General features: G+C 44.2%; 2 protein-coding genes across 7 annotated transcripts; one reads left to right on the top strand and one right to left on the bottom strand.

Annotated features, from left to right (window-relative positions):
• Positions 1-131: 131 nt before the first annotated feature.
• Positions 132-8,302, bottom strand: LOC120812244 (general transcription factor 3C polypeptide 6-like). 4 transcript variants are annotated; one of them, XM_040168063.2, is made up of 7 exons: positions 8,113-8,302; positions 2,001-2,034; positions 1,733-1,813; positions 1,581-1,644; positions 1,232-1,276; positions 1,039-1,146; positions 132-814 (listed from the first exon to the last, which is right to left on the bottom strand). In XM_040168063.2, exons 2-7 carry the CDS (start codon positions 2,022-2,024, stop codon positions 696-698), a joined length of 441 nt encoding a protein of 146 aa, XP_040023997.2. In that variant the 5' UTR covers positions 2,025-2,034; positions 8,113-8,302; the 3' UTR covers positions 132-695. The 4 variants fall into 4 exon arrangements, with proteins under 4 accessions (XP_040023997.2, XP_077953846.1, XP_077953844.1 ...); XM_078097720.1 differs by having other exon boundaries at positions 1,750-1,813; positions 8,113-8,205; XM_078097718.1 differs by lacking the exon at positions 8,113-8,302 and having other exon boundaries at positions 2,001-2,196.
• Positions 7,388-25,775, top strand: LOC120812245 (zinc finger homeobox protein 3-like). Of its 3 annotated transcripts, none has more exons than XM_078097716.1 (11): positions 7,388-7,747; positions 10,163-11,948; positions 12,068-12,609; positions 12,737-12,950; positions 14,686-14,790; positions 14,894-15,030; positions 15,204-15,314; positions 16,836-16,929; positions 17,096-21,849; positions 21,985-22,644; positions 22,754-25,775. In XM_078097716.1, the coding sequence occupies exons 2-11, from the start codon at positions 10,199-10,201 to the stop codon at positions 22,868-22,870; spliced, it is 8,484 nt and encodes a 2,827-aa protein (XP_077953842.1). In that variant the 5' UTR covers positions 7,388-7,747; positions 10,163-10,198; the 3' UTR covers positions 22,871-25,775. The 3 variants fall into 3 exon arrangements, with proteins under 3 accessions (XP_077953842.1, XP_040023998.2, XP_077953843.1); XM_040168064.2 differs by having other exon boundaries at positions 14,683-14,790; XM_078097717.1 differs by lacking the exon at positions 14,686-14,790.
• The last annotated feature ends 2,067 nt before the right edge of the window (positions 25,776-27,842 follow it).

Here is a 27,842-nt window from a genome sequence, read left to right as displayed (position 1 = left end):
ATTAACTACAGGTTTGCCCATTTAACAAACTCTGTTTTGAAACCAAATGCCAAATTAACACACGTTCTGTGGCAAACATTTAACTAAAACAAATCATCAGCAACAACATAAAAACACAATAACACCCAGACTCAAAAAATAAATAGCCTTTATTTCAGTTGGCTTCACTACAGTAAATCAACAGTCAGTGCAGATGGAACAATGTATCACACGTTTGAAAAAAATGTTCCTAAATACTGAATGTGAAGTATTCCACTCACTTTTTAAAAATTTTGAATGCCCTACTCTTTCCGGTCTCCTCGCAATTTGAGCAAATATCTCACCCTCCGCTGGTTAGATGACAAGTGGAAAACCCCACAAAGCACAATGACAGGACTTCCTGCTGCAAAAGGGTTTGGCACTGCCTTTTCCATGAACCCTGCTTTCTGGAAATATAGGGATATATTCACCTGATTCATTTAAAAAGTGATATTCAACTGTATTTAAACTAAGCATTACATATCAAATGTACTTTTGAGGTTAAGTGAAGAAGGGCGGTTACATTTTTCTGGAAAAAGATCGAGACACGAGACACAAATACTGACAATTTTCCTTCTTACAAAACTGTGTATGAGTCCCACTGTCTTTATCTTGTTTGTTTTAGAGATGGAGTTCGTCACAGCTTGTCGTCCCATCACTAGTACAGAAAGGTCAATTCAGCCCACTGCTGCGTCTTCCAAATCTGTGCCGTCTATATTCCCGGCTGTCTCTCCCGGTTGGTTGGGCTTTTCTTCTTGATTGGACTGACAGCTTCCGTCCAACTGCTCACCACAGTCTGATGGGACAACACAAAAAGCCATATTCACGTTTTAAACAATGTTGTACAATGCAGAAGTCTGTACAACTGCATAAAATCCAAAAAGGAGTTGTGCCAAGCTTCTCCTAAAGAGCACCACTTTAAAATGTAACTTTAAAAAACTTTAAAAAAAGAATGATTATAACTGTATTGGAACAAAGTGATCTTTTTTCAGCATAACGAGTAAAGGAGTTCTTGCTGACCTGTGCTGGTTGCACCCTCTTTCTTCTCAACAAGGAACACTCGTTGCATCATCAGTTTTTTCGCGGTGTGGCAAATGTACTTAAGCTCTGGAACACTGTCTGCTTTTTCTGGCGACATATCAAAATGGACAATAAGCACAACAACAAAAAAGAAAGATTAAAGCCAACAATAAACATTAAGGAACCTACCTACCTTTCTGTTGTGTCTCCTCAAACAGCACACAAGTTCCCAAAGCGTCTGTGAAGCGCAAAGGATCGCAGGTTATTTTATGATAAAATCCATAATGGTTTAAGCAATACGCTGAAACGACTGACTAATCATGCTTATCAAGGTGCGGATATTAAATCTAACATGTTGTATATTCATACCTTCTATTAGGATTATCAGACTTTTGAGGGCAGTGTGAGGGGGACATGGGGTCGGGGCCATTCATCGTTAATCAAACCACAAAATTCGAAACATTTTTTGACATATTTCCATCATGACAACTTGATTTAATTAGATGCTTTCTCTCTATTGATATTCAGAGGTTACTCCCTACCTTCATATTCCCCTGCGAACACATACTGTCCCACCTGCATCATGGGCTTCTCACTGTCAATACCCTGGAACACGAGGACAGAAGGTATTCAGTGACAGCTACAGACCTGTTCGCCCTCATTGCAAACCCCCCCATAGATATCCGACCCTCACCAGTATCTTGCATTTACCCCGACACTTGGCCATGAAGTCATTGTTGATGATACCGGAGAGCTCCACCACAACGAGCTGCTCCTAAACAAGCAAAATACAAGAGCGACAGAAACGCGATTTCTCAAACAAGCACAACAGAGAATCAGATTTTAGATGCGTTTAAATTAGGTTAAATGAAGCGTGGTAACGTTAGTAAGGTGCTAGCCGCATGAAGGTAATCTGGGTATCGAGAAACAATAAGCAACCGTGCGATGGTGGTATTTCGTACCTCTTCTTCCCATTCGTCTTCCATTTGGAAAACCCTGTAATAAAAGGGAGCGGAACAAACACACGTAAATAATCGTTTTAATTCACGTTATATCGAAAGAAATCTCCCATTCCTCTCTCTCTTAACACTACATGAACAACTTCCGCGAATGTACGGTGGCCGAGAAGCCCTTGGTGTTTCTTTATTTTTTCTACATGGCATATTTGCAGTTCCGTCCCTAAACAACAAGGGGCGCTGTTTCTCAGTTTCTTTCTTTGTCGAGTGTCTGGTCGAAAAGCCATTTATTGTGAACTTGAAATAGAAAGAATAACAATTAAATATAGCGCCTCCAACCCATCTATTCATCCACCCATCCATACATCTTGTCTGTTTGCCTTTCTATCTCCATGTCTGTCGGTTCATCCAACTTAGGGTCAAATTTGATTGAATCTAAATATTGGCTATCTGTAGGCAGACTCATTCACATCTAACATTGAGGTTATTAATGTTCTCTTGCAGGAGGCCATAGCAGAGGTGATGAGACGAGATGAAATTACATGATACACTTTAGTGATCCGTAAGGAGAAATTCATCCGTCAAAGGCAGATTCAACAAAAAATTAGAACAACCACCCACATCAAACATATCCTTAACAAAAAAGAAACGGGAGCACTTTTATAATATGACTGAATCATATTCAAAGTGAAGAATAGAGGAAAAAAAAATTGCACAAAACCGAAACCATTTTGTTTGATGATGTGAACATACCTGAGTTTTTTAGCTTTGTTTGCCAGGGCTGTTATTATTGTAAGTGAAATTGGTGTGAGTGCAAATCTATTACAGACACACATTTAAGGAGAAAATTACAAAGTAACTCAAATAGTAACTCAAATTGAAATAATATAGACAAAATGTATAAGTCAAATACCTTTTATACATACGTCACAGTATCAGATTTATTTAAGAGTGAGTCATTTTCCGGTATGTACTTTGTTTATGCTACTGAATTTTAGCAAACGGCATATATCTAATTAAAGTCAAATTAATATTATATTAAATTTCTGGGGAACAATGTTTATTTAATGCATGAAATGATTTGCCAATAGAACAACGAAGCCTCTAGGATGACAGGGTAACATTTATCATGCAGTTGTCTTGTTTCAGTTGTAATTTTGTCTCGTGCGTGTGGATATAATGTATAATATAACTATATGTTTAGTTTGGTATTTGGTATTTGTTATTTGTATTTGGTATTAGTTTGGTATTTTTTTGTTAAGGATATGTAATAAGTGCAAAAACCTTTGATTTATTGAAAAATAATGTATCTACAGTCCTGATTAATAACAGTCCATATTGATCCTCAAAGGACATATTTCTTCCAAGTTTGCTACAGAGGGGTCAGACATTGGCGAAAGCTGAGGCGCAAAACCACCGTGGCTGTTATCGATTTATCATCCCGCTCAGGACTGTGTTTTTTTCTCACCGAATGCTCTTCTTGAAAGACCGCTCCAATGATAAAAAACAGGATCGTTGTGAAAAATGGATGATGGAATAAATTTGTGAAAACGGTTGCAAGTCAGCTATACACCACGCTAGTGCTTTTTACACATGTGTATCATTCAGTAAATATCAAGGCAAATTCTCTGCATTTGTTTTTTCAGAGGGGACGTTCGAGCCGTGGGATGACATTGTCAATAAAGTGGTGCTGGGTCGGTCACATTACTGTCCTCGGTATCCGGAAATGGAGTCCAGAAAGACAGCGGCTAATAAGTAGATATCCTTATGCTGCGGGTATTTCATACATCTGCATTCGCTCCGAATGAATTGGGTGGTAACCGTGAATGAAGAATCTGGGTTGAACACTCCAAAAGATCAGTGTAAAAACGTACAGGTATTCTGCACCCATCATTTCTATTTGTTTGCTTGGAAAGAAAAAATACCGTTGTTGACATCCGTTGTAAGGATAGAGGAAAGGAAAATAGCACTATCATTAAAACATTTTTAGAATTGAAATTTTTCACAATGTCCATCTGTGCGCCGTAGAGCAAGGCCAATCGCGCGGAGATGCTCGGAGGCCGACGTTTTCTGTAAATACCTGTTTAAATGTAAAGCAGGTTGATGTTGAATGGGGGAGAAAACATATATTTTGAATCAGAATCCGCCGAAACAAATTAAAGGGGGTGCAAATCCCCCCATGCCTTCTCCATGGGTCGTCGTGGCGCAGGGGTTAGAGAAGGTGTGCTGGGAAGCACAAGGTTGGTGGTTCGAGTCCAGGCTGCCCCATGTTCCATGTCGAAGTGTTCCTGAGCAAGACACCGAACCCCTAATTGCTCCCTGGGCAAAAATGTGAAAAAGCCACCATGGGTTTAAAGTGTAATGTAAGTCGCTTTGGATAAGAGCGTCTGCTAAATGACCTGTAATGTAATGTAATGTAATGTAATGACCCTCTCCATTTCTGGCCTATCATTTATCTCTGGACCACGATGGGTTGTCATGTCGACCAGTCCGCAAGTTACTATGACAACGGCTCAAGGCTAGGGAGGTTATTGCCTCCTTAGGGGTGTAAGAAGGACGGGGGGAATGTGAGCAGAGACAAAGATAGGGGGACATGAATGACATGAATGAAGGGAGAGGACAAGTCTGAGTGTGTTAGCTGGAAGTGTGTTTGTGTTTGTGTGGCTTTCTGTGGAAGTCGGTTTACATCCAGAAGCGCGCAGAAGTGGACACGGTGTGTAAATCAGAATGGCCCCACTGAAGCTTTGGAGAACAAAGTTGAATCCCTGCTGGACGAGGCCTCTCCCGTACATGATGTATTACACTTCCTGCTCAGTGCCGTACTCCAGGGCAGAAAGGGGAGGGGGCAAGAGAGGGAGTGACATTAAGGACCCTCCAAGGTGTCCGATGGCTCCCCAGCTTCCCCACATATTGTCATATAAATGTCATAAAGACGAGTTTGGGAGCTTTTGGGTCTCCTTCTGCCTGGGGGGTATCATGGTGGTTAATTGCCCCATTAACACTGACAGGGTAAATTGGCGGTAGGGCTAACTATATATTACAGTGAAAACAACAACCCCTTGGCATAAACCTGAGGGCATGGTGAGGGCATGGTACCGCCTGTGCATGTTTAAGTGTGTTTGAAAAGGAGAGTGTGTCTTCATAAATTGTAAATGTACATTCGGATGAGAGCTTTGATATCAGTAGAATATTACATTTCTCTATTTAGCACAACAGAAATTGACTCAAAGTGTTGCTCAGGGAGAGTGTCTCACATATTCTGTGCTGGACTTAATAACCATAACCATAATAACCATTTATGTGAGGACCACTTTAGAGAAGAATGTGTGTTTTTGTATTCTTTGCATATCAAAGTAGAGCTTATATGAGTGTGTATGTTATGCCCGTTTGATTGTTTTAAATAGTGCAAGAAAATATGCAATTTAATCAAATGGATATTTACATCAAGGGTCAGCAATGCAAATAATATGAGGGATCAATTGAAAGTTTTGTATTATCTCTTCCGATCACTGTAGAGTAAAATGTGAAATCCTTTGTCTATGATGAATTTCAAAGATGCTACATAATTGGTCTTAAATCAAAGCAAATTGTTCCCTAATATTGCATTTCTGCTTAGGTTATTCAAAGAAGCAAACATTTAGTATCGTATGAATACATAATAGTATTAGAAAATGATGCAAATGAGGATGAAGAATAACAACAGATCTGCATTTTAACTTCAATAATCATTTTAACATTTTAACCCATACACGCACAGACACACCCTAACTATCAATCACTTCTTGCCTGTCTCTCTCACACACTAACATATATATATATATATACACACACACACACACACACACACACACACACACACACACACACACACACACACACACACACACACACACACACACACACACACACACACACACACACACACACACACTAAAAATATAAAATATATAAAATATTAAAATATCACCACTCATTTTCAAGAATATTCACATATATATATAGTTGTACAAATGCAAGACGATAATCCCACCTAACAACACAAACAAAAATCCAAATACCAGTCCTTGCAAAACCAACACATCGAAATAGCATTAATATTCATGTACTATTCTGATACGGCCTTGCAGTGAGGTAGTTTCACGCAACAGCGAGCTGATAGTAACCTGACTGCAGTTGATGCTACAGCCCTTTTTTTTTAGTAGTACAATGATATTCCCCTTTTTACCCATTGCGACTTTCTCTGTTTCATCATAGCCTTTCACACCTTTCTAAATGTATATTTATCCAAGTCTGAAATAAGGGCGAGGTCAGATCGGACAATCGACACCTAAGTAAGTATGAAATGTAATATTCTATTTTTACAAATAAATGCAGTTTTCACCTTCTTTGAAAATGGACGATCGACAGATTGCCCATCCAGTGAGAAATTCACAATAGTATTATCATAACAATGGGACCGAGTGGAGAGGAAGGGACGGCCGGAGCAGGGAGAAAACCCCAAAGGTCTTATGTGATGATAAACACAGAGGTGGACACATCACACATTGAGGCTTAAGTATTGTAACCTTATCCAAATGGAGAAAATTAGTGCAAACCAATGTCCGCAACGCACCTGCAACCTCCGTCGAAATACAGTCAAGAGTGCAATTTCTCATTTCATATTCAAGCATAGACGATACCTCTTCCATTGTTGTTATAAACATTCTTATTTTGACTTGTTTGTTAATTAAATGGGAATATGTGCCTGCCAGAAAGGTTGCAATTACATCCCACAACTTGTCCAAAGCAGGTGGGCGATCTAACACCAATGTAAACCTTTCATGGAAACAATGCAATTTATGTCTAAGACTCGATGCTCATATTTGAGGGTTAAATGTATGAATTAACACGAAGATAACGGCTGTATAATATTGGTAAAACAATCCTCAAAGGCCATGGAATGTGCTTTTTTGTTCTCAAAAGTGAGTCGCGGTGATTCTGACGCGTTTTGTGTGAGATGTCCTGGCGTCGTAGTGTTCCTATAAAATTTCATTGTGTCTTTATTTTGGTAAATTTTGACAATTTTGTTGGTATTTTATCATATTTCAGATTATTTTTGTATTTAGAGATTATTTTTCGAATATTGTATTCTCTCTAGTATATGCATATATATATTTTTTTTACATCCGCTGGGATTTGTCTTAACATTCATCTAAAGTAGAATCTTTCAGCGACAGCATTCGTTTTGCAACAAAAAAACCCTTTTTTTAATGTGTATCTTCACCGCGTCCTCTCTATGCGTCCCCTGTAGCCTCTCCCCCTCTCTCCCTCCCTCCCTCTCTCTGTCTCTCGCGGAATCCTATTGATCCAAACGGGCTAATTAGCGGTGTCTGCGCAATTACGCACATGCGCACTAGGCGCAATCTCAGCCATTTTTTGAAGGAAACTAATTAGCAGGAATAAAGAGCCAAGTGTTTCCCCCCCACAGTGATCAGAACTCATTCTACCTCTGCAGCTCGCACAAACCCCTCCGTCCCCTGTCGTCTGTTCACCACAGCCTACATGTAGCTTTAATTACACTGTTGTCTGGTAACAACTTGGACCCCGCTGCTCTCTCTCCCTCACCCCGTTTTTCCCCCTTCCTCCTAGCTCCGTAAAAAACGCTGAGGATCCTTCACAAGGAATCGCGCAGAGAGAAGTCTCTCTGCGCGATTGTTTTCTGGACTACTACCCATTCGGCGTACGGAGCTTTGTACCAGAGCCGCTGCATAAATGTAAGTCTGCCGTTTGTTTACGACGTTAAAAAGGGACGTGGGGAAGCGACCCCAGGCGGCGCTGAGGAAAACTGGGTGTTTTTGCACTGTGCAATCGCGTAAAATCGCACAAATGGAGCTTTAGTTTTATCTGCTTGTGCCTTGAGTCACCTGTTACTGAGTACCGGACGCGATCACTCTTGCTTCAGCTGAACCGGGAGTGTCGGACGGTGCGCTCGCACTGTAAACAAAGGCGCAAGTGGTCCGGGGGCTGCGTGCTGGTCGGCGGCTCGGTGACCGAGACGGGGAGTGAACTTCGAGTCGCTGCCCGTCCGCTATTCTCACCAAAAGCCAGAATAGTGCAGAATGCAGCTCGGTGCTGTTACCTTGGATCGGATGCGTGCAGAATGAGTCCTCGCGTAAAAGCTCGGAACGTTCAAAACGGTGTTACTCCGCGTCCGGTCGTATAGTGTCCCCGTCCTGGGAAGACAAACAAAATGCGTTTTCTTTAAAGTTTAGCAACACAACTCTACTCTCACGGTCTTTCTCTCAACCCCCTCACACCCCTTTCTCTCCGTGCGCACAAAACACACGCACACACAAGCCTGAGATAAATATTCGGGGAACACATTTCATCAGAAATATTTATTGCAAATTCTATTGTATTCATACCCAATAATAAGCATGTATGTGTATTAATATGTACAGTAATTAAAGGTCACATTTCAGGCGTTCGGATGCCTGTGTTTAATTGACATTATCAGGATCAGTATGCTGTAGACAACAGGATTTACTCACATTAACACACACATAGTTTCAGCCTACACACACCCACGTTGTTAAATGATGGTTTCCCGCACTTGTGATCGATAGAGAGCCAGGAATGTTTATATAAATAGTTACATTGCCGATAGACCCGGTTTATTGATTGCAGTGTAAATGAAAATCTTTATCAGATTAGAGACTCCTCTCAGCTGCTGGCAGTCAGGCTCAGCCTCTCAGCACTATCCAGCAGAACAGTGGACAGCTGCAGTGGGCAAGGGTCTGTGGCCTGTGACATAAACACAGTACATTAAAGCATCAGAGTGCCGATATGAGCCATATATCTTTTAAGGTGCAGAGAGGGGAGAGGCGGTGGCTGCAGGAGAGAGACGGTGTTCAAACAGCAGCAGCAGCAGCAGGAGGGGGATGGTTTGTTGAAGTAGAAAGGTGAAAGGGTACATTAAGGTCTCTTCTTGATTTAAAAAGGTCAGTAATGAGATTGTGGGACACGCACAGTGTAAGAGAGCTGTATCTGTCTCATCTGGTGTTCATCCGTCAGTTACAAAACACACAAGGAGGAGGGGCTTGATTTATTTTTTCAGGGAGTCACTGTCTTGATGTATGATTGATTATTTTGAAGATTTTTTTTTAAATATCCTTGAAAAATTTTATGAATTTTTAATTATTGACAGCAATGTGTATGCTAATTCATGTATGACAATATATCACAGCTCTTTGTTAGTTTCATTAACACCAGATTATTTAACAAAAAACAAGAAATGTGCAGTCTTACATTCATTTAAACATTGCTTTAAAATGATTTGTCTTTGAAACATCATTATTGACTATAATTGCATTATGTATAATGTTTGAATTAAGGGGGAAGGGATTCATTTTTATGTTCACCATTGCTTCATTGTTCATGTGTATGGGTGTGTTCGTAGTGTGCAAGCTGTGGGACTTTGCGTATACAATCTTCTACACAAGGAGAAGAGGAGATAAATAATACACAGCACTGCAGCAACACTAACTATTGCCTAAAAAATATCTCAGATTTTCATCAAAACCCTTCTAAAATTTTAACAAGCATTTTGTAAGCCACATAAAAGTATTTGTTGCATTTGGACTAAACTAGATTACACAAGTGCTTATTGTATCGTCACCACCCCATGTTTGCACTGCGTGTAATAAAATGGCTCGTGCTAAACAATGCTTCAGTTTCCCCTCCTAATATGTCTGCGCCAACGCACGGCGATAGATGGAAGAAGCAGATAAAAGAACAGTTTTCAAACCCAGTGTATCAAATTGGCAATTTAGTGGAAGCCCTTCAGCTCAGAAGCATTCCGTTCTTTATTTAATCCCGTCCCCTGAGAAATATTATAGACCTCCTGCGTAGCCTTCACCCGCATTCCTCTACCTAGTTTAGCGCTCACGCTATTGATTTTCCCATTAAGGGCTAACGCTAACCCCTGAGTAACCAGCCTCTGTATTGCGCACTGTGAAGGCCATATTGAACGGATGCTATCTAGGGACTGTAATCAATGTCCTCCACTGTTATGCAATATTATTTACATAACTGATTTATTTCCTTTTCTCTCTCGTCCCTTCACTCTTCTCCCGTCTCTCTGTCTGTTTTGTGCTCTCCTCCTCTCTTTCCCTGTATCTGAAACACAGGTGGGGGAGTAATGCTTGGCAGCTGTAGCCTCTGGTATGGACAGCGGTGAGGGAGGAGGAGGAGGGGACGGAGGGGGAGGAGAGGAGAGAGATGCTGACCTCAGTCCCCGGGCTTTATCTCTTCCTCTCCTGACCCCAGCGGTCAGTACCGAGCAGGGGTCATCTTCTCATACCTCAGCCATGGCCCCTGCCAAAGAGCCCCTGACCCTGCCACAGCAGGGGGATGAGGAAGCAGAGGGGTCCGAGGCTAGAGAAGAGACCCGGGGAGGTGAGCAGAAAGAAGGAGGCCGACATTCAAAGGAGAATGGAGCGTGTCAAAAGCAGGGCATGAAGGAAGACTTCGGGGAGGCATATTTGTCAGCGCAAGGGAAGGAAGAAGGGGAGGTGCTTGTAGGTGTAGTAGGGGCGTCAGTTACAAGGGGCCTCTCAGCAGCCCTTAGCAGCAAAGGAGAGGAGGAGGAGGAGGAGGAGGATGACGAGGAGGAGGAGGAGGATGACGAGGAGGAGGAGGAGGAGGCGGCGGCGAAGGAAGAGGAAGAGGCCATCTCAAACCAAAGCCTAACCAAATCCAAATGTTCTTTATTACCTCAACAGAGCCAGCACAGCTCTTCTTCCAGCACTGCAAAGGCCAGTGGCACACTCAACAGCAAAATTGCCGCCTCTCCAAAGCCCTCCCCCATTACTTCCACCTCTCCAAAGTCCTCCCCTCTTCTTTCCAACTCTCCAAAGCACTTCACTTGTCCGTCCTCCTTTTCAGCCCTGCTGAGCGAGACAGAGGTAAAAGACATTAAGGGAGATCAGGGCTGGATTTCTGAGTTTCCCCAGAGCTTTAAAACCCAGCAGTCTACCCTGGCGTTTCAACTGGCAGGTATGGAGCCTGCCAGTGCAGCTACTGAGGATAATGGGCCAGCGGGGGTTTCTCACTCTCCCATTTCCAATGGAGATGGTGCCAAAGCTCCAGAACCAAATGACAGCCAGCTAGACACAGAGGTGGATGACGAGAGAGACAAAGAAGAAGAACAGAAAGAAGCTGTCCTTAAAAACCTCAACCAAGACCTCTCTCCTAATTCCCTGACCAGTCACATGACCATAATGCACTCCCGCAACTCCTGCAAGACGCTGAAATGCCCCAACTGTAACTGGCACTATAAGTCCCAACATACTCTGCAAGTCCACATGAAGGAGAAACACCCAGAGACGGGAGGCCAGTGTGTGTGTGCGGCCTCCGGGGTAAAGTGTGTGTGTGGCGCTGCAACGCGAGGTGTGTGTGCATATTGCAGTTCGGGAAAACCCCATCCTCGCTTGGCCCGTGGCGAGACCTATGCCTGTGGCTACAAGCCCTACCGCTGTGAGGTGTGTGACTATGCTACCTCATCGAAAGGCAACCTCAGCATACACATGCAGTCGGATAAACACCTTAATAACGTCCAAAACGGAGGACACTCGAATGGTAGCGTGCGCACTTCCCACATTACCGGCAACAACAACAGCAGCAGCAGCAGCTTCTCCAACGGTAACGCGGCGGATGAGCCCACGTACAAGCCCCCGCTCTCTACACCCACGGCCACCACCCTGCCCGCCAAGCTCACACCACCGGCGCACACTCACTCTCATAGTAAGCGGTGGCGGTGTGACGTGTGCGACTATGAGACCAGCATCGCCCGCAACCTGCGCATACACACCACCAGCGAGAAACACACCCACAACATGCTGCGGCTCCAGAGAGGTTACTACCTGTCGCACTGTAGAAGTCTCGCCCCTCAGCTGAAACACTTACAGAGCGCAGGTGAGTGACGCATCCCTCGCCACAGTCCTTCAGCAAAAAAACAACAAAAACAACAAAAAAAACACGGCAAAAGAAATTTGAATTGGTAATTGTCACGGTGGATCCCTCTCTTTTTATAGGTGCAGAGCTCTCCTTGAATATGCGACTGACCAGTCAGCAAGTCGCAGATCAACCAGTCACCCTTGGGTCTACGCTTACTCCTTCTCCCTCCCCCTCCCCCTCACCTCCTCCAGCCCCGACTCTGTCCCCCACTGAACCCCTCTCCCAGGGGGGCGTGTTTCAATGCCTTGTCTGCTCCTGCTTTTCGTCTGACAGCTTAGAGTCCGTGGAGCAGCACCTGAACGCCCCTCGATCTCTGCCCCAGCCTGAGTGGTGCTCCCTGGTCGCTGGCGGCTGCCACTGCAGGCTGTGCGGCTACACCACCCAGCTGAGGGCTAACTTCTCCTTACACTGCCAGACGGACAGACACCGCACCCGCTACCAGCTCGCCGCTCACCTCCAGGAGGGCGGGGATAGGGGCGAGGAGGGGGCGGCCCTTATTGCCAAGGGCAACCCCATCCAGGTGTGGTGCAACCTGTGCGACTACGTGACCGGCAGTTTGGATAAGCTGCGAGGACATTCCCTCAGTTCACACCACAAAGCCAGCGCCCGGGTTTACCAAGTGAGTAATGTCATTGATAACACATTCATCTTATGGCATGCAAGCAACAGTCCAATCATAAATGTATTCAGCTTGAACTATCAACCGTAATATCTTAATTTTCTCCTTTCTGCCTCATTATTTTCAGTTCCTGCAGCAGTATGACGGGGAGGTTGATGGGGGATCATGGCTGTTCCATTGTCTCTTATGCAACCACTCATCCTCTTCTAAACTACAAGTACTGAAACACAGTCAAACCCCAACCCATCAGCAGAGGGAAGGGCTGCTACAGCTGGAGCCAATGGGTGGAGAGGAGTTGGCAGCCATTTTTACCATCAGGAAAAGCCCTGACGGTGTCACAGGTGAGACTATGAACTATGAGGCTGTATTTGGCTTTATGTTGCTTGTAATATCTGGCGTCATTGAGCGGAGGGGATTGAGATGAAAAGAGGGAGAAAATAAGTCATGTCCGTTGCTGAGATATTGATCAAGTAAATTGATTTGTCGATACACATCCTTGTTATACCCCCAATAACCCCTGACAATTTAGCCGTTGTCAGGGGTTATTAGCACCTGATAATCAATGGAACAATACTAATTCCTTGGATAAGGGAAGTAAAGGCTCACCCATCTGTTTTAGATAAAATCCTCAATTTGCATTGTCTGGAGTGTGTGAAATCTAAAATTAGTCGTTCAACACTTCAGTTGTAAATTAAGTGAATCCTGTGATTTGTTTATGTGAAGATTTAGACTTATCCAGGTGAACTGATGAGTTGTAAGTCCATATTACCTCCACCTCACCTACGAGGAGAATCTAATGGAGAATCAATAATTGATCAATAGCGTACGGAAGCAAATGAATAGAGTGAGGTCTAAAAACTACTACCTAGAGCAGTGTTTTTCAACCAGTGTGCCGCGAGAGGCTGTCAGGTGTGCCGTGAAAAAAAATAATTTACATACTGTCACTTCATTGGTGAAAAAAAAAGAGCCAACTTGTGTGTGTGTGTGTGTGTGTGTGTGTGTGTGTGTGTGTGTGCGTGTGTGTCGTCGCGCTGTTGGTGGTGTGAAGGCTCAATACTCCCCTCTGCCTGTGGGTGGCGCTACGCAGCGTAATTAATAGGCAGATTTGCTGAGGCGACAATTTAAAAAAGTGAGATTTAAGGCTGGCGCGTGCTTCTGCGTCTGCGTCGCTGCGTCGACGCACTCGTTTCAATTCATGGTTCTGCGTGTGTTGCAGAGCGATTCACCTCCAGAACAACAGGCGGAGTGACGTGTTTTGTTGAAGACGACCTAGAGAGTCACGTCTATTTATTTATTTATTTGTTTATTTATCATAGACTTTATTGCCCCGTGCATCCACACTGCTGCTTTTCATCGCGGACACATTTGTCCCGTATTTTCCTCCACTCGACCGGCAAACCGGCGTTTGCGGCGATCTCCCTCCGCGAATCCAACCCGCTTCTACAACCCGCCAATGACCGCTTGTATAAGGGCTCATATTTACGCATTTCTTCCGACAGAAGTTCTTAAATCTGATCCGTTCTCTCGTAAAGATTCTTCAGTTTAATAATGGTGGTATCGGGCTATGAAAGCGGAAATGCGAGACTCCGTAAAGGACGTAGTTAGCGGACCAATCGCAGCCTGGTGCGCTGCGGGATGCTCGCGTTGCAGAAAAATGTCTCGACACACGCAAGGACGCAAGGAGGTGTGAAAAGCGACGCAAGGGACACGCAAGGGACACGCAAGGGACACGCAAGGGACACGCAAGGGGGTCTTGCGTCTGCGTCGCTCTGAAAACGCAGAAGCATAAACTAGGCTTAAGAGGTACCTGGGCATAAAGCCTGTGCCATCTTGGCATTAGGATGATGTTACGTTTAATAAAACACAACAAAGAGAACACGCGTTGGTGTGCCGGGAGATTTTTTCTGTGTCTTAAGTGTACCTTGACGCAAAAAAGGTTGAAAAACACTGATCTAGTGGGATTATATAAACTACAATTAGTGCAATTAACATTTTCTTGGAACATCTTGTACACATAATTGTATGACGCACGATGTTTGTGTAACATAACTATTATTCACGTCCCCTTCCTAGTAGAGCTCAGTGAGGATATTGAAACCTCCAGTGAGACCTCCGCTGGTCCTTTGGACACAACCAAAGACACTTGTAACTTGGGGACAAAGCAGATTTCTAAAGAGACAGGCATGTTAATTTATAGTTTGGTCAAAAATGGTGGCGTGATAACATATTACTCCCATGGTAAATATCCATTCATTTACATTTTCATATGATTTTTTACTTAAAGAACCGACTAGGGAGGAGGAAAGCGAAAAGAGGGAGTCGTTTCCATCAGCCAAGCGTCCATCCTCTGAATGTGAGGAAATGGAAAACTCCATCTCAACCAAACGTCCCAGAATACACCAGCAAAATCCAAACCAGCAGGTGAGCAGTTGACAAACATTTGAACGATTTAAGCATGTCCTCGTTAATGTAAAGCATAAACGGACACCGTGTAATCCCACAAACCCATGCGCACACACAGGCTCTCTTCCAGCCTTCTAATTCAACTGTTTTTTAACCCTTTTTCCACCCCCCCCCCCACTTCTCTCTATAAGACTGTCCAGTGCCCTTTGTGCCAGGTTAAACTCCAACACACACACCTTCGGCAGCATCTCACGCACGTGCACAATGTGGCACAGGACTGTGTAGACAAGCTCATCAGCACAGTAAGTGTATGCAAGTGTGTTTTGTCAGGAAGCAAAAGAACATGAGAAAGCAATGGGGGATGGGGGAGAGTAAAATGTAGGGAGACAATTCCATTAAGAAGGCACCAGAGAAAGAGAGAAAGGCACCGCTTTTTTTTTAATGCATGTTTAAGTAGCTCCCCGCTATCATCTTTGATGCAGCCGTGAATTCTGCGTGTATGTGTATGCACATGTGTTAGAGTGGAAGAGAGAAGGTTTTGACTGAGTGAGTGAGGGAAAAGCCAGTCTTTCTATAATGCATGTTCAAGTAGCCCTATATTACCAGAAGTGCAGTCAAGCTAAAAAGGGGCCCCAATGCTTTTTACTGTGTCTCTCCAACTAACAAAGACTGGTCATCTATCCACATCACCATCCTCCATCTCCTGGCCTGTATGCTAAGTGGCCTTTGTCTCTTGTGCTCTTCGCCTCCACTTGACTGACTGCTTTTCACCCTTCTCCCCTCTGCTGTCCCTCCCTCCCCCCTTCACCTACTCCTATCATTCCTATTCAGCAATCCCTGTCCCTGTCCCTGCCCCTCCCTTTCTGTCTCTCCCAAGCATTCTCTCAATTTCTTGCGGGTTACCGCTCCCTTACTCTCTCTCTCTCTCTCTCTCTCTCTCTCTCTCTCTCTCTCTCTCTCTCTCTCTCTCTCTCCAAACCCATTTTTGTTCATTGCCCCATACCTTCTCCCTCTCTCCATGCTCTCCCTTCCTCGTATTGTATACCCCTTACCCCTCCTCACCCCCACCATCTTCCTCCCCTCCGACCCTCCCTCACTCTCAGATAGTAATTGAGGTTCATTAATTCAGACTGAGGTGATGATGGCCATTATGTACCTTGCTTTCCAATTACGTTCTCTAGATTAAGCCTGACCTTCAGTTTTCTCTGCTGTGTGTGTGTGTGGTTGTTCTTCTCTTTCTCTCATATGAAGCTGTTACGCAGAGAAGACTCTTGTCATGTAAATCTCATCTTTAGCTGTCTTTCCTTACCTTAGGGTAGCTAGCTGTTCGCATAGATATGGTATTTTCTCTCAGTGCTTGAAGCTGTGGAGATGGAGGTTTTCTGTATGAAGAATGATTTTAAATAAATTCATTATTCAGCTCAGTAAAGTTTTATTAAACCCTAGGGGCATGCTGGACGAGGCTGAAGGGCAGACCCACACATCTCACCATATACACTTATTACCAAATTGATGTGCCTTGCTGTCTACACTGCTGCGCAGGCAGGTGCAAGATGTAACGATACACTCGCAGATTCCCACTTTAATGTTTTATGACATTAGGACAGGGTGTGCAGGCACTCATGTTTATACGACTGGATATTTGCTTGCTGTTATTCTGTACAATTAAATGTTTTATTCATAAAATAGGATCAAGGAAATATGGTAATAACCCATATTTCTCTCAGTTTCAATTGGTAAAACAGCACTGATTATTACTGGCAATATCCCTACCCCAATACACAACACAAATTTACACACCGTCCCTTTTTTTCCCCTTGCAGGTCACACTATCCAAGGAACAACCGCAGCCTAAGCTGCAGGCAAAACCACAGACAGAAGATTCTAGTGTCTGTGTTGATTTACAGAACAACCAAGGTTGGTTTAAAATGCACTCTAAAAAATAGCCTATTTTAGAGATTAAGAGTCACCATGTTACTGTAATTTGTTTAAAACACACACCTTTTGGCTCAAAATTGTATTTAAAATTCACAAATTTTATTTTAAATGCACTATTTATTATTTTCTTTTTTGCACTTTGAAGGCATTTCAGTTGAGAGCACTGAGGGAGATGTAGCCGCACCCAAAGATGTCACAGCTCTACTCACCCCACCCCTAGAAGACAACACCACTCACCCTTACAATGGCAGACTGGCTCCTCAGTCCCCAATTCAGACCCCTCCTTCCTCGCCAACTGGCGACCCCCCTCCCCTTTCTGATCGCCATGGTTACCGGTTCCGTTGCAGCAGTTGCAGCTTGGCGTTCCCCACTCAAGAAAAGCTCCAGCTGCACTGGCAGTACCATGCCATGAGGGCGGCAACAGAGTGTCCGCTCTGCGCTTGCCGGTGCCGCAGTCAAGAGGCCTTGCAGAGACACATGCAGAACACACACTCACAGCTGGACAACACACAGGGACAGGATACACTCTCACCGCCTCACACCGCTCAATACATGGAGCAAAATAAGAGTTCAGTTCAAAAAGATTTTAGTTTATCACCTCAAGCGGGTCAAGAAGCAGTAGAGGGTGAGTATGAAGAGATGGAGGAAGAAGCCCTAGGCATGGAGGGAAAGGAGGAACAAAAAGAGGAAGTACAGTTGAAAGAGAATGACGTAAACGGGGAAATCGATGGAGAGGATGAAGTTTCGACTGAGCCAGACAAAGGGTCAAATGTGGAGATCGTAACAGAACCTACTTCAGGCTTCCTGGTCAAAAAGGACTCCAATCCCACAATGGACCGCTATCTGGATCCAGCCAGGCCCTACAAATGCACAATATGCTCTGAATCCTTTACCCAGAAAACCATTCTTCTGGTCCACTATAACTCTGTGTCCCATCTCCACCGGGCCAGAAGGGCGTTACAGGACTCTGGCACAGGTGTTGCTGTCCTCGAGGCTCCCCGTGGCCCAGATCCTAGGCCCTACCGATGCCGATTGTGTGGAGTGGGCTATAGCCAGAGCTCCACGCTGGACATACATCTTCGCTCCGTTCTTCATCAGACTAGAGCTCGTGCTGCCCAGAACTCGGCACCACAGACCCCAGCATCAAGTGTGGGGGCTTCAGTCCCCACTACTCTTACTTCGGCTCCCAACAAAGAAGAAACATCAAAGGGTTTGCCATTCTCCAAGAGGCCAGATGTAACCTGTTCAACCTCTGTACTATTAGGCCCTGGTGTAGAAACTGACGCCCAGCGAACCCTCTCTATCCCAACTGAAAGCCAGCAGGCTAAAAGTAGAGTTGCAGAACTTATAGCGTCAAGAAATCAGCTAATGTTAATACAACAGCAGCAGTTAGCCCAGGCTCAGGCACAGGCCCACGCTCAGCTACAGCAACACACAGCTCTGCTCCAGTCCCAATTGATGCAGCACCTTCCCTTAGGGACAGAAAATCTCCTTAAACAACACTTCTCCCTGGCACCAGACAACTTGCTCTCTCTGCAACAGCAACTTCTTTTGCCCTTTTATTTGTCAGGGGACATGAATTTTAACCCAGAATTAAGTGTTAAGAACCCAGAACTTAGTCAGTTAGTATGTGCCAACTCCATCCCCAAAGAACCAGTTACGGTGGAAGTTAAAAAGGAGTGCCAAACTCAAATAGATGAGAACCAAACCCAGAGACAACATTCAAATTCAACTGTTAGCCAATTAAAGGATCGTGTGCCGTGTGAAGCCAATGTTGAAGCTGGCGGCAGTGGATCCGCCAACAACAAGTTTGAACAAGGACACAGCAATTCTAATCAAGACGAAGGAAAAGAAGAAAGGCCTGTTCCTAGTTTTAAAAATAAGTGTCAGAAAGCAGAAACGGATTCCTCTTCATTTACTCGCCATGGATTGCAATGTTCTCCTCCCAGAGTTCCCTATGCAGCTGTGAATGGCGAGACTGTTCGGGCCCTGCTCCAGAGTTATGGCTATGAGTTGGCACTGCAATACATACAAAGTAGACATAGACACCAGCAGCAAATATCAATCCATATGATACCAGATAAACCATGGGGCTCTGATAATGACAAGATGGAGGGTTACTCAAAAGAAGAAAAAGTTGAGTTAAGTGGACTACAGGATGTAAAGCCAGAAGGCTGTATCAACGATGACAAAGAATTACAAGGCAACAAAGAGATCCAAAGTTTGCCACATGACAAAACAAATCAAGAAGAGGAATCTGTAAAGAAAGAGAGAGGTTGTTGTGGAAAGGGAGAAAAGTGTAGAGACTGTGGCAAGGTTTTTTCAGATGCCTTGATTCTGAAAAGTCACCGGGAGTACATTCATAGGAAACTGTTTCCTACTCCTGCACTGGAGAGATTTTCCAGGGAGTACAGGCTGCAGTATGACCAGATGTACCCACTCACACAACCTAAATCTGTAGATAATCCAAATGCCTCTGCCTCTGCTCCTGTCCCATCCTTAAAATCAGAACCAGCAATGGAAACGGTTATGTCTCAAGTTAAAAGTCTTGAGCCCTCTCCTGCACCGTCGTTTTCAGATCCCATTACAAACGCATGTGCTCTTGCTACAGATTTATCAACAACTACTCCCACACCTTCTTCTTCTCCTCCATTAATTCCTCAATCTCAAGAATATCCGCAACAAGAGTCACCCACCACAAGCACGGCTGCAACAGCTACTTCTCAAACAACAACCCCAGCTAAGGACACACCTCTTACCTTACAGAAAATACTTATGCTTCCTCCAGGCTTGTCTCAGCTTCCCATTGCCCAACGGCCTTTACCTAACCTTCCCCTATCCCACATTCCTTTTCCCATGGACCTACCCCTCCTTTCTCCGGTTGTGATGCAGTCTGTGGGTCTCCAGCCCCAAACTTGGTTAGACTCAAGTATGAACCCTCAGTTGGCAAAACTCTACCAATCTCAACTCAACACGGCACTTCTAGGGCAACAGCCACAACTCAGTCCTTCTCTGCTTGTCCAGCAGTCCCAGCCCAGCCCAGCTTTGCAAGGTCAGCCATCCCAGATCAATTCTACGCTGATAGGTCAACCATCCCAACACAGCCCAATCCAAACAGGACAGCAACCCCAAGTCAGCCCAACAATACATGAACATCAGGGTAAGAGAACCCGAACCCGCATCTCTGAGGAGCAGCTGACTGTCCTGAGAAAACACTTTGATATTAACAGTCTCCCCAGTGATGGAGACATGAACAAGATGTCTGGTCTGTCTGGGTTGCCTCATAAAGTTATCAAACACTGGTTTCGCAACACCTTATTCAAAGAGCGCCAGCGAGACAAGGATTCCCCTTACAATTTTAATAACCCCCCAACTATAGCCCTAGAGGAGCCCAGAAAAGTAGCACAACCCCAGCCTCTGTCACTTTCCCCATGTTTGCTGTCCCCAGCCCTTCCAGCCCATACCTCCCCACAAGCCCACACAACAGACCTCCCAAGAGGAGAGCCCAATAGGGGCCGACGCTCCTCCCGAACCCGCTTTACGGAACAACAGCTGGAGACCCTGCAGAAGGTGTTTAAGGCGACTCCCTATCCCAGAGAGGAAGAATATGATCGAATGTCTGCTTTGTTGTCCCTCCCTAATAGAGTCATTGTTGTGTGGTTCCAAAATGCAAGACAGAGAGCCCGTAAAAATCAAGAACGGGGGACTGATGATGGATCAGAGGGTAAGAACCAACATGACAACATACACAGACAGAGAACTGGCCTCTACAAGAATGATGATGAGGATAATAGCTGTGGTGATGAAGCAAAAGGTGAATCTCCAAATGAAAACTCCATGGATCTGACTTATGAGTATTACACCAACCCTGACTCACCTGTTGATCCTTGCTCCTCCTGCATGGAAAGTGAGCATACAACAGTTAATGGTGAACCACCACCTGTTACTAGAAAACAAGAAGACAAAACAACCTCTTCTCGGGCTAACAAGAGCCTTGATCTGGTTCAAACTCCAAATGAAATTTCAGATGTAGACATCCAATGTAAGGAAGTTGCTAAAGCCAAGAAAACCGTGTCCACTCCACCACCTGAGCCCAACCTTCAGCCAGAAATTACTCCAGAAAGACCCCGCCCTCACTCCTCCTCCTCGTCTTCACAAAAAGATGTACCGGCCATTGCATCCACAGCTCATTCTAGCCAAGGCCATAGATGCAACCCTCCTTCTGATCCAGCTGTTGAAAAGCCTGTTGATACATCACCGAGCGTCCCTGCTGCTTCAGAGTCTGACACAAGTTACATTCGGCTGCCTGATGCCACCTCTTGTCTGTCCACGGAAACCCAACAAAAAAAACAACCCCAAACACAGGCTCAGTTTCAGTGCAGTCTCTGCCCAGTGTCATTACCCTCATTCCAACTTTGGCAAGAACATCAGAACAAGCACCTCCTGGCAGCTCAGTCCCAGGTCCAATTTCTACACTCTGGCTTCACAGACCGAACCATGCCTTACATGATGCTCCATCCCAACAACACCCTGATGGCTAGCCAAATGATGTCCCAAATGCACTCTAATCCCACACATTCCATGATTTCACACTTAAACAGCATACAAATGAATAACACGCTCTCTGATCACTCGAGTAACAACCTCACTAACCTCTCTCAAAGTTCCCTGACACCCATGAAGCAGAGCTCAAAGCTCATGTGGGAAACCAATTTTGAAGGCCAAAGGGGCGTTGGAGAGATTGAGGAAGAGCACCGAAGGGATAAGCGTCAGAGAACCACCATCACCCCAGAACAGCTTGAAGTGTTGTATCAGCGCTACAGTATGGACTCCAACCCCACAAGAGGAGTGCTGGAAGGCATTGCACGCGATGTCGGCCTGACGAGACGTGTGGTTCAGGTATTTTATGGATGTTTGTTGTAATTAATTATGTGTGAATGTTTTTGGAGAGATGGGTGGAAAGAAAGGTACAGAAAATTATGTAATGATGTTCTGTAACTAAAATGTTTAATCATGCTGGTCCTTTCTTCACAGGTCTGGTTTCAGAATACACGAGCCAGAGAGCGAAAAGGACAGTTCCGGTCAATGGGTCCAGGATCCAGTTTCAGTTTGGGTTTAAACCACTTGCGCTGCCCATTCTGTAGGGCTCTCTTCAAGGTAAAGAGTGCTCTTGATGCCCATATGAGGTCACGCCACTGGGCAGAGGCTGAAAGAGCAGGCTACAACTTATCGATGAGTAATGGATCCAACGGGCCAATAGGGATGGCTATGTCCTCTGTCATGGACAGACCAGGCCCGTCTATCTCCTCTAACCCCATCCCAAACAATGGCTATGTCATCCTTAACAAAGAGTTAAGTATGAAGCCACCTGTTACCTCTTTAACCACCGATCTGAACAACCCGGAAGAGGATGATGACTATGAGGAAGACGATGAGGAGTACCCATGTGAGGAGGGTTCAAGTGTGGTTGACCAAGGTTCTCCCAGTCCAGAGGGATCCGGGGGTCCGAGCTCAGATTGGGGTGATACGCTGAGTCTGCAACAGCACCAACATCAGCAGCAGCGGCAACGGACACAGATGAGCCACTACCAGGTACTCCAGCTCAGAGATTTCTACAGGAGCCACCGCACCCCCAACCGACATGATTGTGAGACACTGGGCCAGGAGCTGGGACTGCCTCACCGAGTTGTGCAGGTAAATATTCATAAATTATAAAATACAGGTTGAATGTGCATTTATTTTGACAAAAAATTATTGTTTCAGAACAATTAGGTATTTTAAGATCTAGTTTTTCCCCCCACAGGTGTGGTTCCAGAATGCCAGAGCCAAGGAGAAGAGGGCCAGGAGCCTGAGCTCTGACTCTGCAGAGAGGGAGCAGGCCGAGCTGTCAGCAGGGGCAGGGGAGAGAGACAGAGCTTAGAGAGGCAGACTACGTCCGTTTAGCTTTTTTTCTACAACATTCCCCCTGACCCCCCTTCCCCCACACCACCCCCTGCACCTTCTGTTGATCTCTAAACATATACCCTGTCCACATTGCTGCCAAATCTGAAACCTGAACACCCCAAAGATGCCGAGCCACAGTGGCCCAAAAAGAAACTCTCTTAACTGAGAGAGCCCAAACCAAGTCCTCTCGATACAGCTTTCCTCTTTTCATATCGTTAAACTCTTTTCCGGTCTGTCATTTAATGTCGAAAAGAGCTCCTCTCCCTATTAGGTCGAGACACCTTACTACAACCAAACACCACCTTGATTTAAATAACCAACCAGATGCCACAGAGGCCAAAGAGCATTCTCCAAGTATGTGACCTCACTGCCCAGCTAGACCTGCAGTCTACCTCTCAGTCTGCATGACAGACTCACAGTGGGCCCTCCACCAGAGCTAGATGACTAGCTGTGTAGCATGTAGTGCCACTCTGAAAGAGGCTGGAAAAGAAATTGTCAAAGAGATTTTAATGTACATAGAGAGCTCCAAAAGATAAACTTGAAGAAAAACCAAGCAGTTCACAGTGAGAGAAGAGTTGGGTGGAAAAAAAAAAGAACATGGAAAAATATCCTTGAAAGAGATGGAGGTGTTCGCATAGAGCTTTTGTAAAGACTGACTCAGATTCCAAAGCTCCTAACCAAAATGTTTCATGTCTGTGAATTTAGTTTCAACACAGAGCTGACGTCTGTACGGTGATTGGGTGAAATCTGCAGCTGGCAAAATGAAACCGGGTACCAATAGACTGACACGGTGCCAGAATGCAGCCTCACCCCCCCACAAGCCAATGATGAGTCTTCTGTTGTATATGTACACCTTCTATGTTCCTTTACTGGATAACAGCCCAAATAGCACAGAACGAAAAGGCCAGTTTGTCCTCAACGGGGCAAACTATTTTTTATAGCACTCAACCATTATACTGTATATGAAAACTTTAACCAAACTGAAATTTACATTGTGTGTGTGTGTGTGTGTTTAGAAATAGTTTCTTAATATAAATCTTATGGACTGAGATAAACTGTCTTGCTTCGATATAATAGTGTCATGATTAGTAAATGATTATGACAACTTTGATATGTTCAGGCAAGGTGACCTACTGCCTTTCCGTTCCAGTTGAATATACCAATGGCATACCAATGTTATTTGATTGATGTAAAGCTTTCTATGCTCAGGTCAACGGCTCAACATGGCTCTGCTGAAATTGTGGTCTTGATACTGTACTTTTCTGTTTTTGAAACGGATAAGGCATTTAACCTAAGACTAAGTATTAAAAGATATTTACAAAAACATCTGTATTTCAAAGATCTGAGCTTTCACCACTAAGTAATAGATTGTTACCAAAACCTTATTGAAACTAAAGTGTTTAATAGTGTAAGGGGTAAATGTACAGTATTTAGCTTTTGTATGGTTGACTCGAGACTTCATTGGATGATTGAGACATAGCTCCCTTGTCCACTTACCGATTAGGGAGCTACTGCGCAAAACTGAGAAAAACTTTGGATGTTATTGATGTTATTTTTGTACACCTAATTTATTTTACCTCCTCCTCCTACCTTATCAACTTTTCCTCCTGTTCATTTGCAACCAGTCTTTATTCTAACTGTAATAATGATAATATAACAATAATTAATGCTTTAAGACAAAAATCCAAAGACGTGATAATACTTTAACCATATGACCTACAAAAACAAGCGCTACTGTTTACTTGACGATGTACTGTATTGCTGTTTTTAAAGAAGGAAGGAGTCCCTATATCTAAGCTACTGTTTTCTGCCTCTCATAAGCACACTGGAAACTGTAACCAAAACCCCAAACTAGAGCCATGGCAGTCTGTAATATAGCGGTTAAAGAGTTTTACTTCTCTTGAGAAATGTTGCAGCTTATTTTTCTTTCTTTTTTTACCATAGTGTTGAACTTCAGCCCTTAAGGATGTCCAGTTTGCCGCTAATGTACTGTAGTTTCTAATGATACTGTAGAAAGATGCATGCTCTGATCGCTTTACCACTAGGCTTTAATGACTACAAACTGTAATGATACCTGTGATGCTGTTGATAAACTGCTCCTATGTTATTCCGTTGTAAACAAATGGATATGTGGGGCTCAATTCCATCAGGGTTTTTTTTCAGTATCCCAATAATTACCCCGACTCAGAAGATAAAAATGGCTTTCAGAATACGAGAAATATTTTTTCAAGCATCATTTTTAGAGAAACCTGCTTGGGGCATTCATTTCTCAATCCTTGGTACTGCATTTGCTATTTGAAGGAGTTCAGCCCCAAATGTTCTACTGATAGTGTCAGCCTTTCTGTGTTGCAATGTCTCTAGTTTCTAGCCATTTGCCCATTGCAAACAGCTTTTGCTGAACTTGTCTCAGACTGACATCACTACCGACTTTCCAAAGGATGTGGACTGATTTACTCTGTCATGATTTGTTCTTAAACTAACCAATGTTTACGACAATACCAATGAGCTTTCTTCTGTACAGAAATGTGCATTCCAAATACCACAAAGGCAGTTTTTTTGTATGCTGATTATTTAAAATTTCATTTGTCATACTCTCTTAATCTTATTGACTGTAAGATGTACATATTGGGGTCCTCTATGGTGATGAGACTCCGTTATCCTATCTGTAGGTAAAACTATTCTTTTAATTTTTTCTGGATATGTTGTTGCCATAGTGATGACCAAAAAGATACCTGTGATGTGCACCTGTCCTTATGTCCTGCTCCAGTGGTTTAGTGCGTCCCTATACTCTCCCCCTGCCCAAGTTCTTCCCTACTTGTGTGTGTTTCTCTTCCTTTCCCTTCCCATACTCCACTGAGCTAAATAAAGTCTGCTTTGGTGCATGCTCTGGTCTCATCCCTGTCCTAACCAAGATAAGCCATTTTGGGAATGTTGTGGTATGCAAGGGTCTCTGTTCTCTGTGTTTCATATTCCAGGTTGTGTGTGTGTGTGTGTGTGTGTGGCTGGAAGCTTTTGATGTGCGACCGCGTGTATGTGTGCAGCATAGCAGTGTGTGGAAGGCGTTTGGTGAATGAAGCCTTGACCTCTGGGGTCACTTCATTAATTATATCTGTGACATTGAGCCAGATGAGTTTCCTTTGTAACTAAATGATATGATGAATATTAACGACCTCAGATGAATTACATTGCTGCTCCTGCTGCTGATGATAATGTGTTTTACGAGTCTGGGAGAGAGGGGAGTAAAATTGCACACTACTGCACATTTAGAGATTTACAGATTCTCATGTGCAACATCTGAAAGACCACAACGTAGGTTGGTAGAGATCATTTTATTATTTTGTTTTCTTTGGTGTAAAACTTTCCGGCGGATGATCAGACAACTTCCCTCAGAATGAAAACTACCATTCACAATCTGCTTCTTGTTCTCAAGCAGCAAGCCAGTCATTTAACGATTATACATAAATGCGACCGCAGAGGAAGCCGTTCTGATCAGGGTGGCAGGGAACAGACAGACTGATACACGGGGAGGACAATGGCAAAGTAAACACCGAAGAGGCCTCGAGCTAGCTTCGTAGCTGACAGCCTTCTCAGAGAGTCATCCTAATAAAGTGATCCCCAACCATTTCTCCTTCTCTCGCTGTCCTCCCCCTCTTAATCAAATGAGTAGTGTGCAGCTGGTGGGGTTGCGGCAAAAAGGGGTACGAGTGCGTGTGCAGAGGGGTGGGGGGGCTTTGAGGGATAGTGAGAAATTATTGCCTGCTGGTGTATATGTGTTGCTGGGGGTAGGAGAGTAGAGTAGGGGATTGGGCTGGGGCAGGGTGGGGGGGGGGGGGGGGGGGGGGTGTAATGTCATTGCCTGCTGGTGTATCAGTAGTGGGGGCTCATTTAGATTTAGATTGGTTATGTGAGGAGAGAGCTGAAAGGCCAGCTCATGTTTATGCATGAATCCCAAAGCACGCCGCTGTGGTTGAGCCCCGAGTTAAAGAGACAGAGCTGAAATACATTCACACATTTAGACACAGCTCTGGTTCTTTGGATAAGGGTTCAGTCTACGCAATGCTTTGTTATCAGATGCATTTCAGATGTGCGTTTGGTTGGCCTCTTTCTGACGTTTTGTATGCAGATAGATTACGTCCACGTCCAAATGAACACTATTCCGCTTCTACTAATCTAAAAAATGTGAGATCTAATTTTAGTTTTAAAGAAAATCCCACTGCCCAACTGTGTCCTGAAGATTGCTTTGGTATCTTCTACAGCTGATTTACAATCACACACCTTCACACACACACGCACACACATAGGCAGAGTAATCAGTAAATGTCTTTGAAGGAGAGTTTGTTCAGCACTTCATCAGGTATAAAGTGGTATTTATTTGGAAATGTGGTCTCTATCCATCTTTTAAATGACCTTTTAATGGTCGTCACACCATCTTAATCAATCATGTAGCAGAGCTAGCCTGCAAGCGCAAATATACTCTATTTATAATTCTTTGCTACAAAAATTGACACTCCTAGAATTGGAAACCACCAGGAAAAAGAGTGACATTGTCTTTCTGATTTTGCAGGAAACATTAGAAAGACCTCCTACTATTTGTCCTATCACCAGCATCCTAGATATGAGGTACCCTTTGGAATATTTTATTGATTATAGCTGCACTCTCTAAACCTGTAGAAACGGTGGATTGAATAGTTTCATGAAAATGCTTGTGTTTATTGTCATTCTTGGGTGTCTCCCTATTCAGACACTCTTTTATTTTATTTTATGACACCTCCCCCTTCCACTGTGCAATCCCCCCCCCCCCCCCCCCCTCCCTTTCAGTGCTTTACATCTATAATGAGATACAAATACGCATCAGCAGGACGGTGTCTACGCCACGCGTCACTGTGTGAATATTACTCACACTTATTAGCTGGATTATGTTAATCTTTACACTCTCTGCTCACTGACAA

Source organism: Gasterosteus aculeatus, chromosome Y, assembly GCF_964276395.1.
Source record: "Gasterosteus aculeatus chromosome Y, fGasAcu3.hap1.1, whole genome shotgun sequence".
NCBI classification, from domain to species: domain Eukaryota; kingdom Metazoa; phylum Chordata; class Actinopteri; order Perciformes; family Gasterosteidae; genus Gasterosteus; species Gasterosteus aculeatus.
The sequence above is the reverse complement of the archived record's forward strand: the minus strand, read 5'-3'. Positions and strand labels throughout refer to the sequence as shown.

What these genes read in the sequence shown, in the direction of transcription:
- LOC120812244 (XM_040168063.2), bottom strand. Translation starts at nt 2,024, where the DNA reads ATGGAAGACGAATGGGAAGAAGAG. An exon ending in GGGGTAAATGCAAGATACTG is followed by an intron (nt 1,645 to 1,732) that starts GTGAGGGTCGGA and finishes CTCGTGTTCCAG; the next exon opens with GGTATTGACAGTGAGAAGCC. An exon ending in AGAGGGTGCAACCAGCACAG is followed by an intron (nt 815 to 1,038) that starts GTCAGCAAGAAC and finishes TTGTCCCATCAG; the next exon opens with ACTGTGGTGAGCAGTTGGAC.
- LOC120812245 (XM_040168064.2), top strand. Translation starts at nt 10,199, where the DNA reads ATGGACAGCGGTGAGGGAGGAGGAGGAGGGGACGGAGGGGGAGGAGAG. An exon ending in GAAACACTTACAGAGCGCAG is followed by an intron (nt 11,949 to 12,067) that starts GTGAGTGACGCA and finishes CTCTTTTTATAG; the next exon opens with GTGCAGAGCTCTCCTTGAAT. An exon ending in TGATTTACAGAACAACCAAG is followed by an intron (nt 16,930 to 17,095) that starts GTTGGTTTAAAA and finishes TGCACTTTGAAG; the next exon opens with GCATTTCAGTTGAGAGCACT.